General features: G+C 39.4%; 1 protein-coding gene across 1 annotated transcript in view; it reads left to right on the top strand.

Moving 5' to 3' along the window:
- The first annotated feature begins 11444 nt into the window (after positions 1–11444).
- The window catches only part of thbs2a (thrombospondin 2a), a 28032-nt gene continuing 18307 nt past the window's right edge, over positions 11445–21169 (top strand). Inside the window, exons 1-8 of the mRNA XM_081350228.1 lie at positions 11445–11790; positions 12783–12854; positions 13214–13767; positions 14566–14650; positions 16886–17082; positions 19080–19220; positions 19290–19383; positions 20687–20857. Of these exons, the coding sequence (XP_081206354.1) occupies positions 12788–12854; positions 13214–13767; positions 14566–14650; positions 16886–17082; positions 19080–19220; positions 19290–19383; positions 20687–20857 (1309 nt within the window). The 5' untranslated portion in view covers positions 11445–11790; positions 12783–12787. The remainder of the gene's footprint in view (positions 11791–12782; positions 12855–13213; positions 13768–14565; positions 14651–16885; positions 17083–19079; positions 19221–19289; positions 19384–20686; positions 20858–21169) is intronic.

Below are 21169 nucleotides of genomic sequence, written 5' to 3'. Positions count from 1 at the left end.
CACTTCATTGTCTTTAAAGATTGTGCCAGGTTTATGTGATTTGTAAACTGTTTTTGGTGCGTTATTTCCCTAACCAGTTAACAAACTGAAGGACTCAAGAATAAAACAGACTTTCCCACATTAGCTTTATATCTGAAAGTTCATTCAAAGGATGTTCCTTCAGTCTGTCAGAACAGGATGTAATTCATCTATTGTTGATGGGGGAGAGAGAGAGGAGTGCTTTATCAAAGGAGGTGTACACATATTAATGATTAGAGAATGACAGATTTTTATGTGTGGGTTTGCTTATGCATGGCTCTGCCAAACACAAGTTTATTTATTTTTTAAACACATTAGTTCATTTTCATGTGCTAGATCTTTGACTGTCAGATCCATTTAATTCAACGCTTTTCATTTTATATGTTAGTACTTTTGATTGTTTTATAACACTTTACAATAAGGTTTCATTTGTTTACATTTAGTTAACATGAACTTAAAAGATCTTTTAAGATCCAAAGTTGTATCTGTTAGTAGTTAAAGGGATAGTTCACCCAAAAATGAAAACTCTGTCATCATTTAGCCTACTCTCCCTCAAGTTGTTCCAAACCTGTATGACTTTCTTTCTTCTGCTGAACACAAAAGAAGATATTTTGAAGAAAGTCGGTAACCAAACGACTGATGGACTCCATTGATTTCCATAGTAGGAAAAAAAAATACTGTGGATGTCAATGGAGACCAGCAACTGTTTAATTACCAACCTTCTTTAAAATATCTTCTTTTGTGTTTAGCAGAAGAAAGGAAATCATACAGGTTTGGAACAACTTGAGGGTGAGTAAATGATGACAGAATTTTCATTTTTGGGTGAACTATCCCTTTAATGCACTGTGAACTAACATAAACATGAAAATTTTTATGCTCATTGTTAGTTTGTGTTACTTAAATGCATTAACTAATGTTAAAAAATGAGACCTTTTGTAAAGTGTTGCCATTTTATATAGGGTAAATTCGGGTTGATTGGGACACATTTTGCTATCGAGATGACTGGGGGAAAAGTGTCCTAATCAACCCGAATTCACCCCGTTTTTTCTTGGTTATGCAATTGTTAAGGGAACACTCCATTTGATCATTCTTCAAACATTAATGGAACAGCAAGTAGTAAAATTTAAAAAACATTAGACGAACGTCCAACTACATAAAGACCAAATGAAGAAGCTGTTGTCTGCGGGTACGTGAGCGCTGGAGCTCACATCTGCGAAAGCGTCTAAACAAATTGTAAAATAGAAGCTATGTTTATATATGAGTCACATATTTGGGGTCTAAATAACTACATTCTCGCCTAAAAAACTCTTAAAACTACATTAGTGACAACAACATTGGCATTTGTAAAAAGAAATATGGTGGATTTGCTCATCCACCATGACAGTCACCACAAGCTGACTGATACAAACGGTGAAACGGTTCCAGTGCTGATACTGTGTGAATTGTTTTTTACTTTATTTTTATTTATATGTCTAGGTTTAAGGATATTTGTACTGAAAATTAAAATTTTCTGAAAATGATGAGTGGTTTTACAGATTAGATAAAATGATGAGTGGTTTTACAGGTTAGATCGTAAGTCACAGGAAGCTCAGAGAGTTCAAGACCTTCACTTCAGTTATTGTTCATATTAATCATATGGTGTGCTAAACTACAGTCAGTGGACACGGAAGGCAGCTGTGAGACGTTTCTCATAACTGAAGTCATTTGATTGTGTGACCTCTGCCACAAAATATTTTTAAGACTCTTGCTTTTAGATTTTCTCCACCAACATACAATATTTACTGCTTGTCATTTCTAACACAGTCCTGTTCTGATATTTTAGCTTTATATTGCATGCAACGCTTTGGAGAGAACTCTGAGAACCATCTGAACTCTCTGAAGTCTGGATGCTGGGTTACATTGATAAAATGATCGCCTGACGGCCAAACGGAACACTGGATCAGGCCGGTTTCCTTGCTTTTCCTGCAGACAGTGACTGACACTGAAATTGGACGCAGCTGCTGAACTTGACATGTGGGAAGTCAGAACAAAGACATAACCATGAGTGTGTGTGTGTGTGTGTGTGTGTGTGTGTGTGTGTGTGTGTGTGTGTGTGTGTGTGTGTGTGTGTGTGTGTGTGTGTGTGTGTGTGTGTGTGTGTGTGTGTGTTAATGACACATAGACTACCAGACTTTAAAGAGGTCATTTCATCATTTAATTTTTTTATTTTTTATTTTATTTTTTTATGCATTAAATTTAAGTTTAAGTCAAAAAAAAATCTACCCAAATGCTTTTACACTTTACCTTTAGAGTTTGATGTGGAACACAAAAGAAGACAAACAATATTGGACCCTATTGACTTTCATTGTATGGAAAACAAAGACAAAGATAGGTTACAATGATGTGAGCGTGAGTAAATTATGGCAGAATTTTCATTTTTGGATGAACAATCCCTGTAAGTTTCCATTATTTCCAGGTTTAAATGGGAAAAAATCCAGACTTTCAATGTGGTCTCTGAATTTTGGACCCCACTGTAAGAGAAAACAGTCAGACCCTTAGATTCTTTATTGCTCTTTTCAAATAATAGCATGTTAGTTTAGGTTGGTTTTACATTGAGCAGTGTGAGGTTAGGCCATCCAGTTCCCAGAGTTCAAGACTCTCACTAGACTTACAATGAAAATTTCTGTTCTTCTTATTCATATTGTCCATATGGTGAGGGAAACAGTACGGTCGGTCAGAGTGTGCGGAAGGCAGCTGCGGGATGTTTCTTGTAACTGAAGTCATTTGATTGTGTGACCTTTGCCAGAAAATATTTTTTAAACTTGTCAGATTCTCTCCAACAACATGCAAGTTTCCTTTCAAGGGAACTCGTGCTGCGTCGAGACGCTGTGGGAACGCCTCTGCATGATTGCGTTGTGAAGCACAGAATTACATAGGCATGACAGAACTACATAGGCGGGTGACGTCATCGACCAGGAAACTATAAAGCATAAGAGTGTGCATAAGCATAAGAGACCCAAAGAGTGTGAGCTTCTGTGTCTTCAGTCTGTCTTTAGAAAGATGCTTGGCAGGAATTTTTCACCTATATAAAAAAAGCATTATAATGGAGAGCGAACAACAGTTCAAGAATTGTGTTCATCCCTGCCCACATACATTACGGGTGGGGATGCACATGAATTGTGTGTTGTTTGTTTGGGAGCGCAGCATGCTCAGTCAGCCCTCGGGAGGGCTGAATGTGAGCATTGTGAGCGATTACTCTCTGATGAGGGAAGCAGAGCGGCGGCTCAAGTCGTAAGGTTCGCAAATGGATCTGGCAAAGGGGTTCGAGATGGGCTTCGCCCTTTCTCTGCCTACACCTGCCAGGTCCATTGCCTCATCTCAGGGTTTGGAAGCATGCGCTGCAGTTACTTCCTTCCCGAATGAGACACCGGTACTGCAATTATCTAGTTTTGAGGAGCTGGATGTTGTAAGTATCGAAACAGGAGAAACTGAAGACTCATCACTTCAGTCTCCTGCATGCGAGGAGCTTGTGGAGGTGATCACTTGTTTGGTCACTAAATTAAACATTGAGTGGCCTGCAGACAAACAAGAGACTAGGCAGAAAAGCAAGCTAGATGAACGCTTCCTGCTTTCTTGTGTTCAAACTCCACGCCGGTGCTTACCGTTCTTTCCAGACCTCCACACCGAGGTGTCGAGGTTGTGGAATAGACCGGTTTCATACTGTGTGTTTTGCCCACAGACATCTACATACTCTAACATCCATGGGCTTAAACAGCACGGTTATGGGGCTATGCCCAGGGCTGAAGAGATGTTTGCGAGCCATCTCTCCCCTGAGTCAGCATCGTCCCTTAAAGCACCGGCATTACCCACCAAGCCTCTTAGCTACATCGGCTTTGGTGGATAAAGCGTATTCGGCTGCAGGTCAGGCACTGGACACCCCGCTTTCTCCTGCTGGGCTCTTCGGTGATGCAGTAAATTCAGTCACCGAGAGGTTTCAGAAGCCAAAAAGCAGGCGGAGGCGCTCCAGAAATTCCTTCCGTGCTGAGCTCATGTCTCTGGGGCTGCAGGGCGGGAGCCCCAGCTGCTACCAGCTCCTCACATAGGGCGCAGCAAAAGCAGAACGTCACGTCCCGTGCTCCACCACAGAAAGACTGGGAGGTGGCGCGACACACTCAGTCGAAGTCCTCGAAGGGCAAGGTGGATCTGAGGACCGTTATTCTGTCTGAAGGTGGATCCCACCTCATTATACGGTGCCCGTCTCTCCTCTGTGCCCTCAAGGGGCCTGTGACAGCTCTCTGTCACTGGCCGGGACAGCACTTGCACTCCCATCCCCATCTAATACTTTACATGTTATGTTACACATTTTCAGCTGTATAGCCATTATACATCAAATATCCCCGCTATCATCATTTCCAAAATCACACATACACACCAGACAAATTTTAAAGACTAACATCTTTATTTACTTATCTATATATTTGTTAGTCGGTGTCTTTGTTCGTGCTGTGAAGTGTCTTGCGTGTGGCGTCTTCCTGGTTGATCAGCCGTAAGCACGGCAAGTGAAAAGGTTCAAAACGCCGGTGGCGATTTGTAAAAGCATAAAACGTAGCTTGCCCGTGCTGCCCATGTGTGAGTCGTCCACGGCTAGACGTTTTTTAGTGATGATGTGTGGGGAGGGGGAAGTGGGGAAATGTCTTTTATATTTTTTGTATTAACTATGTTTATTTCGTATTATTAATGAAGTATAATGTATACATGGTATTAAACAAGACAAACAAGATGTGTATAACACGTTTGACTGTTTGTATAAAGTTGTAAAATGGATACTTACCTTGTACTTACCTTGATGGTTTCACCCCAATAGGCTGGGCCTTTAATATATAAGGGCAGCTCTTTCTCACAAGGTGGTGGAGGTGTGGAAGTTATGGAGTGCAATTTGAAGTGCAATTGGGGACTATTGAGATCCTTTTTTAGTTGAAGGAAATTCAGCCAAGAACTCGGTGTAAATATATTTATTTATATTTTTTATTTATTTGTTTATTTTATTTTTTATTGTTGTTTCTTTGGATTTTTGTACACTTTGGGACGGTTTGGACTGAAAATAAAGAATCCTTGCACTGAAGTGCTATAGTGGCTGAGCCATAATTCTTGTGCCGAGAGCCTTTTACCAACACGCCTCTTCACAGGGCCATTCTGCCAACCTCGCCAACCTTGCTGGGGCGCAGAGGTTCCCAGCAAGTTTTTACCAGAGGGTTGCTCGCTCCCTCCGAGGAGGGCTCTAGAACAGTTAAGCCAGTTGGTCCCTGCTGGTTCTCCGCTTCAAGGCACTGTGCTTGCTGTTCAAAATACAGCAGAGGCCAGTCATCCGACAACACATCGGTGATCTCTTACATAAACCATCAGGGGGGCCTGCGGTCGTGCCCCTTATACAAGCTGGCTCACCAGATCCTCCTGTGGGCCCAAGGGAAACTGCTCTCTTATCAGGGCAGTTTACATTCTGGGGTATCTTAATCAGGTAGCAGACATCCTTTTGAGGCGGGGGCTGAGGCCCGGGGAATGGAGACTTCACCCCGAAGTGGTGGAGCTCCTATAGGAGAACTTCGGTTGAGCAGAAGTAGATCTGTTCGCGCCTCTACGACACACTGTCCACTATGGTTCTTTCTCAGTCTTTCAGCTCCTCTTGGGCTGGATGCAATGGTACAGACATAGCTAAGACCACGTCTGTACACTTTTCCCCCAATCGCTCTACTCCCAAGAGTTCTGGAGAGAGTTCGCCGGGACGGGGTCCGTCTTCTAATAGTAGTTACCCAGTTAACTGCCCAGTGGGTGCAGTTCTGGAGTTTCTGCCAGAGTGATTCTACGCAGGGTTATCCCCCTCCACAATAAAGGTGTATGTGGCGGCCTGCTTACCACACTCCTCTATGTGATGTGTCTTTGGGAAGACACCCCCTAGTAACCCGTTTCCTTCGTGGCACCTTGAGACTTAGATCTGCAGTCCGTTGGCCATAGTTTTTGAAGGCCTTTCCTTCGCTCCCTTTGAGCATATTGAGGAGGTTCCTGAGAAATTTCACACGCTAAAAACTGTCTTTATCCTCACTATCTCGTCTCTCAAAAGAATTGGAGATATACAAACCCTCTCGGTTTCTCCCTCGTGCCTGGAATTTGCACCTGGTATGATAAAGGCTTTTCTTCACCTTAGACCGGGCTGTTCCTAAGGGTCCTACTAATACTGTAAGACCTATCGTATACTGCAGGCCTTCTGTCCTCCTCCCTTCCGGACGTCAGACCAAGAGAAACTAAATCTGCTCTGCCCAGTTAGGACTTTAGATGCTTATGTCCACAGAGCTGTCCTGTGGAGAAAGTCTGAAAAACTGTTTGTTTGCTTTTGGTCACCCAGGAAGGGTGTAACGGTGGTGGCCGCCCTAACCTAAATTAATTATTTTAAAGAAAACCTTCGGGCGCCAGACAGGATTAAACCTGTCAAAAATTAACTTAACCCAGGATAGCAGAAAATGTAACCACCTGTTACACAACAAATAATAATAATAATCCCAGAAAAAAGGTCATTTCACAAGGAATATTTATTCTTCCATATGTTCAAAATCATAATCACACAGAAAACGAAATGGACAAAAAAATAAAACAAAATAAGAAATGAAGTTCTCAGCGGTCTCTGGTCTGTGAGATCCGAGCCCCGTGCCGGAAACCGACCGCGTCACGCTAATCCACGCTCGCAGATTCGTGTCCACATTCATTCACAAAAAATGTCCATAAAAAAAGAAAAGAGAGAACAAAGAAAACATTGGATAAACATCTCATAAATCTTGTGGTAAATCACCAACATTAAATCAACAGCAACAATAATTTTAACGGCCAACAACAATTATAAACAAAACACTAAGCACACAGAATGTGCGAATATGAAAGCTATGCGAGTGGGTGCGTGCGTGTGTTGCAGTGTGTGTAATGGCGGCGCAGAGGTACTGACCACGTTTGCAGGTATTGAAGGCACCAATGAGTATTGTGAGTCACCAGACACCAAGATAAGTGGATAAGCGGTTTTTGCCTTGTCTTCAGGACAGCTCATGACAGTTGGTCTGGAAGTGCAATGCTTCAGTCACGCACCAAACATACACGTGAAACAGCTGATTGACACGCAGCCGTCTTTCCACCATAACCTCACTCATACGGGCAACATCATGTGCAAACAAACGGATGACGCTTCTGATTCAGGTACGACACACTCCCTTTAAATACAATTCCCTTCCGTCGTTTAATTTACACACTCCCCCCATAAACAAGCTAAAATGAAAGTGAAAGTAAACAATGTTGTGGGGCAGATTCTCTTGTTTGCCACAAGGGGTCCTCGGCACCTAAGCAGAGGATGAACAAGTGGGTGGTCGAGCCATCTCACTTGCTTATGAGTCGGCCGGTGTACCGACCCACTCTACTAGGAGTATGGCTATTTCCAAAGCATTACTGTCTGGAGTTTTCCTCCGAGATGTTTGTGATGCGGCTGGATGGTACTCGCCGCACACATTCGTGAGGTTCTATGACCTTGACATTGGCTCCACTTCAGGGGCGCAGATGCTTCCGTCTTAGTGTGCGCATATATTTCACACGGATGGACACTTGCTCATATGGCGGTGTGGGTTTAGCTTTTCCACAGCGTTTCAATGTAGTGTGAGTTCCCTTGAAAGGGAACGTCTTGGTTACATTTGTAAACTTAGTTCCATGAAGAGGGAACAAGGCGCTGCATCGCCCTGCTATACTCCTGGCATGCCCGTGACCGACTTGCTTCAGGTCTATCAGAAGCTAACACTGTTTGGTTTGGGTTTGCTTTATAGTTTCCTGGTTGATGACGTCACCCGCCTATGACGTTTCATAACGCCATTGGACTGATTTCATACGTGCTTCACGACACAATCACACAGAGGCGTTCCCACACTGTTTTGACGCAGCGTCTCGTTCCCTCTTCAGGAAATTAAGGTTACGTTCGTAATCAAGACGTTTTACTTGTCAGTTCTAAAGAAAGGGAGAAAACATACTAAACTTTAAAAAGAAGCTGTAATGATGCAAATTATAATAAAAATAAAATAAAAATGAATTAATCAACATATCTGTCAATCTTTAAAAAGAAAACATAAGAAATAAACATAAGATATTTTTTGAAAGAAATATTTTCTTGCCTCATTGGGAAAAATATTGTTAAATTACACTGTAAAAAATGAAATTATAAGTTATGACAACATATGTTTTTACATTGCTTTAACTCATCAAAATAAGTTAAGCAATTTGCAACTGTTTTATAATTTTTTTTTGTCAGTTTTATGTCATTTAAAGTTGATTGTACTTAAAATTTAAGGCAGCAACTTTTTTTTAAAGTGTACTTAAGTGTACTTGTACTTAAACTTAATGTTTCAATATATTACTGCAATGTTTATGGAACATACTTATTTTAATCTAATCTTGTTCCCAATGAGGTGAAAAATAATTCATTCAAAAATATTTATGTTTATTTCTTATACTGTACATTAACATATTTAGTCTATATATTTTTCAGTGTATTAAAAACTGAAAAACCCACATTGATCTACCTTAGACTTTTATATATTTGCACACTTTTTTTAGACTTTCTAGGTATTCATAGAGAGATAATCGTTCAAGAGCAATTCATTCTTCAAACTATAAATGAGAACAAACCTAAATATGATCATGGAACTATTGGACATTGAAAGAGTTGAGCTGAATGCTGAAATGCATCTGACATGAATGTTATTATGATAAGCTATGGTAAAGGAAGTAGTGTGGATTTTTGCACTGGATCTTCAAAGTCTGAGAACGAGAGACGGAGGTACACGTCTGTGTTGCATTTGTGTTGTAGACTTGGAGAGGTTTTTTTAGTGGGGGGAGAGAGAGAAAAAAGAGGAAATGGAGCTGAGAGGTGCTTCCCATTCCGACTGTTAGTAAAGCAGCATTGCAGCACCTTCTGTGCCCAGGGACCCAGGGCCAGAGCTCCTCCCTCCCTAAACGGCCTATTCTCTCACTCTCTCTGTCTTGCTCTCTTTTGCCTCTTTTTGTTTTAAACAGAGTTAGAAAGTTCTGACTCGGGTTCATTTTATTATGCTATTGTTTCTCATAAATACAGTAACTTTCCTCAGCGTTTTGTCTGTCTTCAGGCATGGTTGTGTTTCTGTGCAAAAGAAAAAGGAAATCAACAACTGGATGGCATTTAGATGCATTCAGCATCATGGGTCACAAATGTGACCAATCAGCTTGACTCCTTTGTGTCTCATACTGCATATAATTGAAAAATGCTGAACAGCTGTTTCTCTATTGGTTAATTAACCCTTTAAAGTGTTTTGCTTGTTTTGTGCATGCAAGAAAATGCAAACTTAGAGTGTCACAGATTTATTATGATCTGGTAAGTGATATATAAACTGCAATTGGAAGATTAAAGTCTTACTAAAAATGAATTGTATGTAATGAATTTCCATGTTCTTACCATCAGTTTTATTTGTGCAAATGTATAATTTTAGTAGGAAAGTCTTAACATTTTTAATTTTTGTGACTCTTCAAAAAGACAATGTTTTTTTCCCCTGACATTATCCATTTTACAGTCCAACATTGTGAAAAGAGTTCCTTATGAGACACTTTAGTTTAGTTGTATGGCACACTGTGTGATTTTTTGACAGATGGACATCCAGCAGCATGAAATCAGAGGTCTATTTATCTGTGTTTTGGTAAGATTCTTCCATCTCTGCTCCGACGCTTATCTCTCCAACATCATAATGGAACATTCCACCTCCTGTGGGTTCTTCAAAACTTGCGTAACCTGCCATCAAATAAGCAAAGTATTTTATCGAATACCACAGATTCTGGAGGCAGAACGATGGTAATAAAATACAGATTAAAGAAGTCTGGTTTACATAACCTCAGCATACTCTAGTTGTAATTAAAGAAAATCAGTGAGTTTTTTTTTTTTCCCTGAAAGAAATATGTTGATATGATTAAGATAAATGAAATCATATTCAAATATGAAACCAATATGTGTGGAAGATGTAATGCTGTTCTCTGATTTAGATTCAACAATTATCAACCATCAAAAAAAGAATAAATGCATGATATAAACATCATATATGAAAACAAGTGAAGAAGTATGTCCACTAAAATTTGATTTATGAAACTGTCTTGCTAAAAGTTTGGGTGCACAAGAATGGACCAGCATAAAGACATTACTGAAATCGGAGACATGAAGACAGAGATGACAGCATTAGCATGACAGAGGCATCATAGAGAAGTATAATGGGACTAGAGACGGTAAGTCCTGTCCATGTCACACTAACCCAATTTAGAAACGCACACATTCATCTAATGGAAGCTGGTAGAACTGTCAACAACCAAAGTGATATTCAGTATGTTCTGCTGTGATGTGTTTTGATAGCGTGCATGTTTGCTCGGCTTTGGATGAAATATCACTCTCTGGGGCTTGAGTGGAACCACATGAGACCGACAGACTCTTACGATTAAATGACAAAAAATAAGCATTTTGAATTGGCCAAGTGGTACTTCTAGAAGAATTTTTTACAAAGATGGCACAATATCTAAAACAAACCAATTTGCTCAGATGATTAAGTCTTGTCACGCAATATCTTTGCTTGTGCACTGAATGACCAATGTGACATGGAGAGTTATGTTTGTCTCCAACTTTGAGATTGGTAAGTTATGAATATAAGATATCAAGTTATTTGGTTTGTCCTTCTCTCTGGTTTCTTTGAGACAACATATGTCATTGCATGACACATTTTTGCCCCATTCTTTAAAACCATAGAAACCTCTAAATTAAATTACAGGCTATTCTTAAACTAGTGAAATATATGAGATTTCTCAGAATGACACACATTGGCAAAAAGTCTTCAGAAAACCATATTTTCTATTAGGCCTATAACACTAAAAAGCAATTGTTTTTGTTTTTGTATAGCCTATTTTTGTCACATATATTTAAAGGAAAGGTCACAAAAGCCTTGCTTGAAATTGCGATTGTCTACAATACTCAACGCTGCAGGATCACGTGACAGACGCCCCTGAAGAAATAGCAAAAGAACAACTTCATAGACTTAAAGTGGTACTAAGAGACATGTTTACAATCGATATATCAGTCAGTGGACAGTAAATAATTTCAAGCAACTGAAAGTGAAGTTTAATTAGCATACTACCTGAGTCTGAACCTGTGAAGGTCATTGCTCTTTTACAACCTCGATTTAATTAGCCAGATGTTGACATAAATATGTATTGCCAGTAGGCTACAACTTAAATAGATGTAAACAAAGATTATTTATAATATAATTTACACTGTATTTGACAATGAGTGGTTGTATTCTCGAGTGTCTAGCATCTTGCGCGAGCATATGCGTCTCTTCTCCACATCTCTGTTCCTCCTCCTCTCAGGCTCAGTCTCTGGATCGGGATATGGACGCGGAGACGTCACTGCAGGGGAGGACAGGAGGTTTCACTGCATTGGTAGGCTACCGGCATGACATTATATGATGGGAAACTTATAATTCAGCCCCCTCAGCAGGTCCAGCTTTATATCCGAACCTGACTGACATGGTTCGGACTGAACCGTATAAAGGGCTTCAGTCCAGTAGTTCTCCGGCCATTGAACTGAAACTCGGAGCCGTGTGGATGTTATAGACACTGTGGATTTTAGTCCTTGCGTATCGCATATTTATCTTGAAGATTTAGAGGACAAATAAACTTGTGCTGTTTCAGTTGGATTGCACATCACAACAGGTGAGTTTTTTTGTTTTGGGGCATTTATAGCCTATTTATATAAATTGGCTCCCTAGACTTGACTAATTTTCTCTATGAGAATAATAATTAATTACACATTCTTTCCTCCAAAACCACGTTTGACAGATTGTTACAGATGTCTTTATTTAGTAAGCTTGCTACAGTTAAACGCTTTTAAAGACCTGTTACTACTGCAATCAGCTAAAGTGTTTGGGATGTCATTCTGATGATGATGCGTAATGTATGTTTAATATCTTATCAACTTGAAAAGTAATTTAGCCCCCACTGGTGTGTCCATTTACTTTTACGTTCCGACTGTCTTGATTTTATGTGAACTTTTACTTGGCTTGTTTAAATAGTCACATGACCACAGCTGTTTAATTAGCCTACAGTTTGCCCCTCTGGAAGATGAAGTCTGTGTCAGTTCTCCTTAAAATGTCATAATTGAGATACAAAAAATGGATAAAGGGTCTAACATTAATCTCTTACTAATATTGCTCTGTCTTATATAAATGCATATAAAACCCAGGAATGGTCAAACTCTCAGAAAAAAAGGTACAAAAGCTGTCACTGTGGCGGTACCTTTTCAAAAGGTGCACCTTTGTACCTAAAGAGTGCATGTTAGTCCCTCAAAGGTGCATATTGGTACCAAAAGTGTACATATTAGTACCTAAATGGTACATATTAGAACTCTTTTGAAGGGTACTGTCCCAGTTTTATACCTTTTTTTCTGAGAGTGATATATAGTAGTAAAACCCAGAGTCCATTTGTTGAAGTATTGTTACATTAAATAATATATTTGTGCTATTATTCCATTTTTTTCCAACTGCCTGATAACAATAAAAAATGTACATTATTTATTTATTTATTTGCGATTTTCAATTATGTCCTGTAGCCTAACTGAGGCATGTGGAATGTTTCATAGTGATATTTGGTAATAAATGGGTTATTAATATTTTATGTTTTTATATATGTATATGTGTATTTTGAAGGAGTTATGATACTCAGGAGAAATCTCTACTTTCTGCCCTTGCTGTTACTATGCATCAGAGCACTACCTCAAGGTAAATCCATGATGCACCTGTTCCTAAATTGTTTCTAAATATTTAGGGTTAACCTATTTTTCTGTTGCCATTGACATTTACCCACTTGTCTTTATATCTAATTCTGAATTTGAGATTTCCATATTACACAATTTGCCCATTATTCTTTGTGCCTCCAAGCACATCTGTGTTTGATTTATTAACAGAGTCTCTATGTGGTATTCAATGCAAAACAGCTTTTGAATGATTTTGACCTGAGATGATGTAATGTTTTCCTGAAAATCTTTAATGGGCTTACATAATCATCACATAAAATGCATTGTGTATTTTCACATAATCATCCGCACTTTGCTGAAATGCTTATGTCGACTCATTCAAAGATGGCCATGTGGAAGATGAATCCATCTTCGACCTTTTCAAAATCAGCAGCATCAGCAGAAAGACGATTGGTGCCAAGCTCTTCAAGGGCCACGACTGGGACTCGCCGGCATACCGCTTCATCCGCTTTGACCACATCCCTGCTGTGAGCACCCTGGCCCTCCATCAGATCCTAAAGCAGGTCCAGAACAATGAGGGTTTTGTGTTTGTGGCCACCATGCGACAGGACAAGAGCTCAAGGGGCACCCTGATTGGTCTGGAGGGTCCCAGTGGGAGCCGTCAGTTTGAGATTGTGTCCAATGGACGCGCCAACACGCTTGATCTGATCTACATGGTCGAGGGATCTCAAAATGTGGTGTCCTTTGAGGATGTGGACTTGTCGGATTCGCAGTGGAAGAACATCACGCTGTACGTTCACGGAGAGAATGCTCATCTGTACGTAGGCTGTAGCCTGATTGACAGCGTGATCCTGGACGAGCCTTTCTATGAGCACTTGCGGCCGGAGAGCAGTCAGATGTTTGTGGCTAAGGGATCTATCAGGGAAAACCACTTCAGGGTAAACCAGTTCTTCTCCATGAACATCATCTGTACTTCATTCCATGCTTGTTATGCTATTTCTGCGTAATGATTTCCTGTGCTGTGAAATAGTCAAGTCAGCTTTATTTTTTATAGTGCTTTATACAATACAGATTGTTACAAAGCAGCTTCACAGTAATAGGAAAAATAAAAATCAATTTTTGAAAACTTCATCAAACATGAGACAAATTCATATTCTCCTGTAGAGCAACTTTAAAAAAGATTAATGTATCATTATTCAGCTGATGTCAGTTCATTGTTGATTCAGTTTAGTTCAATAACTGAACAGTTCAACAATTATAAAATTACTAAAATTACTCGGTTGTAAGCAGCTCTACAGAAGACAGTGTTCAATTACAGTGTCGACGTTGCAAAATTTGTCAATTATGAATCAGCTGTAAAGTTTTGTTCACATCCAATAGTGTCAGTGCAGTCAAACTGATAATATTACTGAATATGCAGTGTCTAATAAACCCCAAATAGGGAAGGATAATCCTTTTTTGAGTGTCTGAAAGTTAAAAATGTATTTTAAACCAAATGGGGAAATTATATATATATTATGTAGTAAAAAGTCGTAAAAATATAAATATAAAGTTAATTTAAGTAGAAGTCATCTAAGGACCTTTTAAGGAACCATGTTCTATTGACTTTTGCCTAGATATGCTACAAATTCACCACTGTTGTGGAGATTTGAATACGATTAAAGAAAATAACCATAAATCTCCCCATTTTAACATTATAATGGACTTTTTTATAATGAATCTCTGTCATTCCACAGGGTTTGCTACAGAATGTGAAGTTCCTTTTTGACACCCCGATAGAGATTATCTTGAGAAACAAAGGTTGTGAGATCGCTAAACCTGGTAAGAATTCATTCATATCTCTTAAATATGAAAACTATAAAGGTCAGCATGGGAAAACCACAGAAAGTTCTTGCAGTAATTCCCGAAATTTCACCTTAATTGTTTGCTTTCATGATCTCTGGCTTATTTTGAACTGATTTTTAGGTGTCAGATTAGGCACTCAAAAGGCATGGACTTCTAAAAGGTTTCAGGAGCTCCATATGGATTTATTCTGTGCAGGTCATGATCAAATTTGTTTTTAGAGGGTTGGTATGTTTTCCGTTGGATTCAGTTTTCATTTTAAGCTCTTCTGGCTTTCACCTAAGTGGGTCACAAAATCTGCTGATCAGAGCTGTGGAAATTTCTGACCGTATTACATCATGTTTACGGGAAACGCTCATGTTAGTGTGGTGGTATAAGGGTTAACCAGTTTGCACATGCCATAAAGAGGATTAATATACATTGATTAATATACATTGGCAGGGAGTTCATACTTTAAGAGAAGGTGGAAAAATGGAAGAAGTACATACTCATAATTCTATACATGCACATGGTCGGATCACAAACTGGCTGGTTTGACCGACTGTTACGTAAAGCTTTGGTTGGCAGGGCCCAACCTTAAGAACGGCCCGCTGGCCCAGAGAGTTTCACGCCAGTTTATGAAACAGTCACCAGTAGTCCAGTGCATCATTGCCAGTGACAGTCTTACTTTATGATGGTCTACATCCATTTTTATGCCTGGCAAACTGCCTCGGAAACATTTGGTATTCTACATTTCTGCTGCAATTTCTGCAGATTTATCACCACAATAATGTTATCTAACTGGCTAACATGAATGAGCTTTTGTCAAATTTACAAAAATGACTTGTGATAGTGTTGGAAGCATAAGAATGTGTTAAGGTCATGAGACACCAAACCGACATAAAAGAACTAGTGGCGATGAAAGCTGACTGTGTTGTCACCTCACGTCAGCTGCGTCTCAGCGAAAAAGCTACGCTTGAACACTGAGATATACAATCAGAGTTCTCTCTCTCTTTGGTGATCTCTCTTTAATCGGTCATAAAAACCCAGAAGGGGTCAGACAAGTTCCAACAGTGCGGAACACACTGCAAAAACTGGATCAACGACGGCCCGGCGTTGGCCGACCATCGGCTTGGTGTGTCAGGGCCTTTAAACAACAAACCAATCTGGAATGTTCTGCATCAGATTCCACTGTTTCCAGTTTATTGCAGAGAAGAGTACTGAGATAGTCTATTTAACCAGTAAATAAACTCATCCCTGGACCTGGCTGACTTTTGTGCTGAAATAAATAGTTTGAGACCCTGGCAAAACTAAGCCTTGTGTGAGATGTGCGAGTGTGAGCATTTCTCCATCACTGCTGTCTCAGTTCCTTGTAATTATAACTGAATAAGTATGCATAGGATATGGCAGTCAAAAAGGCTTCCATTTCCATTGCCAGGACAAATGCATGCCAACTGCTGAACGTTAGGATGCCAGTACAGAGGTCCCTCTAAACTCTCTAGTGCCCCAGTTTAGGAGTGCCACGTATTGCTAAATAAAAGCTAAACTGAAGTGCACAAAAGCCTGCCTAGAAAGTTGCTGAAACAGACACACACACACACACTTATTTTCCCAGCGTTGACTGAAACCCCAAAGAGATTTGAACGAGTTCAACAGTCTCTAAAAAGCTGCTAACCCTGCATGAGTCTCAAAGGAACCTCTGGAGGTATCAACATGGCTCCCTGATTTAGTGTCTTCTGTTCGCCATTAATCTGGAGAAAATATACGCAAATGACCCCAAAATGGCTGCAGATATCTAATGGGAGTTTTGGCATAATGGACAGCATTCCTCTGCTGTTGCGTATCCCCCAACCACACCACCTTCCTCCTTTTCCAAGATGTGCTTTGAAAAATCACTATCTTTCTTTAAATGTTACTTCTGGGGTAGCTTCTGCACATTTATTATAGTTATGTCAGAAATATAGGGAGAGAATGATATATCTGAAATCTGTGGGGTGTGGAATATCCTACACATCGGTTAAATGTTTTATAATCCATGCACCCCTATAAAATCTCAAACATAGCTGCTGTATTCTGATTGTATTCATGAGGCCACTTTGTATCACATGTACCATTTCAAAAGTGAAGTCTTTTTGCTTGCTCTTTATCTTTAGGGTCAGAAATCACAAGTTGTCTGTTGGGTACTCTCAAGTAACGTTCTTTAACACTGATCCACTGCATTCTTATCCCTTTCAGAGGAAGTCAACGTGGTAAATGAGAGTATAGAGACTGTGTCTGTCAGCACGGCTATCTCCACCAACTTCATTGGGCAGAAGGAGAAACTGGCATCGGACGTGTGCGAGCGTTCCTGTGAGGAGCTCAGCAACATGGTGCAGGAACTGAAAGGTCTTCGTATCATTGTGGGCAATCTCATCGATGGCTTGCAGAAAGTGGTAAAGTTGCTTTACTTAATGTCTGGTTTTACAGACAGGGTTTAGATTAAGCCAGGATTAGGCCTTAGTTCAATTTGGACATATAGCTTTTATAAATCTGCCTTTGAAAAACATTATTGGTGTGCGTCTTGTGACCAAACAATCTGACATATTTAAGATGTCAGTGCAAGTTGCTTTCAGTTAAAACAGCTCAAACATGCATTTTAGTCTGGGACTAAACTTAAGTCTTGTCTGTGAAACCTGGGGAATGTGTTTTGTTTGAAAGATTAGTTTATTCAACCTGAAAAAGAACACAAAATAAAAACTGTTTTCCCCATGCAATTGCAATGATTAGGGACTACAGGATTAGAGGATTTCAAGCCTCGAGAAGGTCACAACAGCACCATAAAAGTCTCATAAAAGCAGTCCATACGACTTGTACACTATACACCAGGTCTTCTGAAGTCTTTATGTGAAGTCTGATAGCTTTATGTGAGAAAAACACCTTGAAAGCCTCAGTTCTCATTCGTTGTAATTGCATGGAAAAGAGTGGCCATCAAATTTCTCCTTTTGTGTTCCACAGGGGGGAAAAGTCAATCAGATTTGGAACAAAAAGAGGGTGAATAAATAATGTTAGTTTGGTTTATCTGAAATGTAAATTGTATTTCATAAAGCTCCATTGTTCAGGTTGGTGGCCATCTCTGATTTGGAGAATTTTATTACAGATTAAATCTGACCATGCAAGCTAAAATTCTTGTAGTCTAAACAGAACCATTAAAGGAAAACAGGGCTGAAGAGGCAGTGGAAAACGTGAAGATGTGGGCTGGGGTTTTATGGTTTGTTTTAGAGGGAGATAGGAAGTGTGAATAGGAACCGAGTCGTGTCTGGCAGTGTTTAAACAGCCCCTTTATCCTCCACTGGGAGCTTCCCAGCGATGAGGGAGTCTGGGCATAATCTCTGGGAAATCCTGCCGTTGGATGCTGCGGGTCCCAGAGGCTCTTCCAGACCATGTGGTGTTCTGTTTCACAGCCTAACACTCATGGCTACTACCTATGCTTTTTTTTTTCTCACTCACACATGCACAAATTAATTCATCAGCACAAACTGTGGTTCGTTTTTTTGTATGTGTGTGTGTGTGTGTGTGTGTTATTTTATGTTCTTAATGTGCTTCAGAAGTTAATAACCTTTCCTTCCCTTACATTTTTCTTGTTATTTTTCCCCTCCCTCAACCTCTTGTTCTGTCTCTTTCCTCTTTCTCAACTCTTTACTCGTGGCCACGAATTCATGATTTGCTAATACTGTAGCTCTCAAGACTTTCTGGTTTGGGTGTTCTTTTTTCATTTCATTCTTTTATTAAAAAAGAGAGAAAAAGAAAACCAGAAAATTGAAAAAACTAGCAAAGACTAACAAAATAACACAAAGAGGATTTTTTTGCATTCAAACATTACAGAACCTAGATTGATGTTACAAATGTCAACATTAAAAGCACAAATCATAATTGTAAGACAAGTAAATTACATGTAAGTCAAAAGTCACTTGAGGACAATTTTCCTTCAGCATGGCGTTTAACCAGAAATGTAATTTGGGGCCCTGTAGGGATTTAAAGGGCTTTAGGTGTCTGCTGGACAGTTAAGACGTTTTTAATGTTTTTATTTCAAATAAATGCTGTTCTTTTGAACTTTCTATTTAAGAAAGAAATGTTTCTTGAGCACCAAATCAGCATATAAGAATGATTTCTGAAGGATTATGTAACTGAAGACTGGAGTTATGATGCCAAAAAAAAATCATATCACAGGAATAAATTATATTTTAAAATATATTTAAAAAGAAAGCCATCCAAGATTGGCGGAGGCAGATCTTCCTGTTCTTAAAGGCATAATTTCCCTGCTATACAGAAGTCGCTCATGTCATTGTAGTTTACATCACCTCTATTTATCTACATGTGGAAGACATTGGCAGAAAGTATTGCCACCTCTTGACCGTTTGTCCATCTGTCTTGCTGTGCATCTGTCGGTTAGACTGAGGAGAACACTGTGATGAAGGAGGTGCTGGGGAATATGAAGAACATCAAAGACAAGCGCATGTGCTGGCAAGACGGCCGTCTCTTTGAGGATAAGGAGGACTGGGTTGTGGACAGCTGCACCAAGTGCACCTGTCAGGTAAGAAAAAACAGCTAATGGGATTCTGCTTTTGTTCTGAGGACTCTGTCTTACGGCTTTATCTTGCAGGAATCAAAGATTGTGTGCCATCAAATCACATGTCCTCCAGTAGCCTGTGCCAGCCCCACTTTCCTAGATGGTGAATGCTGTCCTGTGTGTCTGCGTGAGTAACGTACATTGCTGATATTCACAATTTTCCCAACATGTCTACACTGGATGCAAGGGGTCTCGCATTCAATTTAGAGACATAATTGAAATCAAATTATGTTATTCACTAATATGTTTTGTGTGTGTTGTATTTAAATGCTTGAATATTACATTTAAAGCCAGCTTGTGATGTTTCTCATGGTAACCTGAAATAGTTTGGGTAGGATACAAAGTAGGATACAAAGTTGTTCATGTCATCAGGCACTTTGAGTGTAGACACCGTTACAGTACATGCGCACATACACGACTGTTCAAAAGTGGGGAAAGTAAGATTTTTTTAAAGAAAATTATACTTTTATTCAGCAAGGATGCATTAAATTGATCCAAAGTGACGTTAAAGACATTTATAATGTTACAAAAGATTTCTATTTTAAATAAATGCTGCAGCGCAATCATTTTGAACTAATAATAATATGAAATGTTTCTTGTGAAGCTAATCTCCTTTTTAAACTCCAATTACTGTTAAACATATTTTATTGTGCTTTTTAATGTAAATAGACAATGTTTTTATTCAGATAAATTTTTAACTGATGTATTTTAAAAATGTATCACCTGAATGTATTTTGGAATTTTTGTCTTATCTTATATAACTTTTTGGAAAGTGAATTGTTCAATTTGTTATCACGGTGAAGCTAGCCTTGTTGCCGGGTGGTCAAAAATAATAAATGATAATAATAAATGAGCAGCTAATCAGCATATTAGAATAATTTCATGTGACACTGAAGACTTGAGTAATGGCCGGAAATTCAGCTTTGCCATCACAAGCATTAAATTACATTTTAATGTATATTAAAATAGAACAGTTATTTTAAAATATATTTATATAATATTTCTCAATATTACTGTTTTTACTGTATCTTAAATGCAGCCTCAGTGAGCATAAGGGACTTCTTTAAAAAAAGAAAACGTTTTTTTGGAGAATTTTACCAACCCCAGACTTTTGAACAGAAGTTTATAAACAGGCAGACTTTTTCTTTTCTCAAATGATAAAAGTGCTTGTGTTTGCCAACCACACATTTTTTATTATCCATGAGTAACAAGCATTACTGTATGTTCCCATGCTCTGAAGTGGGTTGAGAAAGATGATGTCATGTATAACTTAAGCTCCAAAACATCAGAGCTGAAGAACAATGTTGCCTTTGCTGTGTAAATATATTAACAGCAAGGAGCACCATGATGGGTGTGGTGGGGTTAGAACGGGGTGAATTGTGCTTGAAGTAACCAGTGCTAAATGTGCTTGTGTGTTCATGTGTGTATAGCTAAAGACAGCGAGGACGGCTGGTCGCCTTGGTCTGAATGGACGGAGTGTACCGTCACATGTGGAACAGGCACCCAGCAAAGAGGCAGGTCGTGTGATGCCACAAGTAACCCCTGCAGCGGCCCCTCCATCCAAACCCGCAGATGCAGCTTGGGAAAATGCGACAGTCGTGGTGAGCCAGCCAGTCTTTGTTTGACCGTTATTAACTGCACTCTTTCTCTGAAAACCTGTTCTTCGGTCACATAGAGACATTTTGGACACCATTTTATTGCCTGTTTTGTCCAAAAAGTCTAAAATCTTGGACGAAAACCACATAACAGCGGTTTAAGTGGGATTTGATTCATTCCTCTTGCTTGTGGCCTTATGAAATGTGGTCCGTCACCTTATAACTGCAAGTGCACAGTTGGTTCTCTCACTGATTTGTTTCAGTTGTATCAGTGCATCACAGTCTATCGTGATAGTGAAATAATGCACTCATCTGTAA

The sequence above is a fragment of the Scardinius erythrophthalmus genome (genome assembly GCF_964197995.2).
Source record: "Scardinius erythrophthalmus genome assembly, chromosome: 21".
Lineage (NCBI taxonomy): Eukaryota > Metazoa > Chordata > Actinopteri > Cypriniformes > Leuciscidae > Scardinius > Scardinius erythrophthalmus.
Note: the sequence above shows the minus strand (reverse complement) of the source record. Positions and strands in the feature narration are given on the sequence as shown.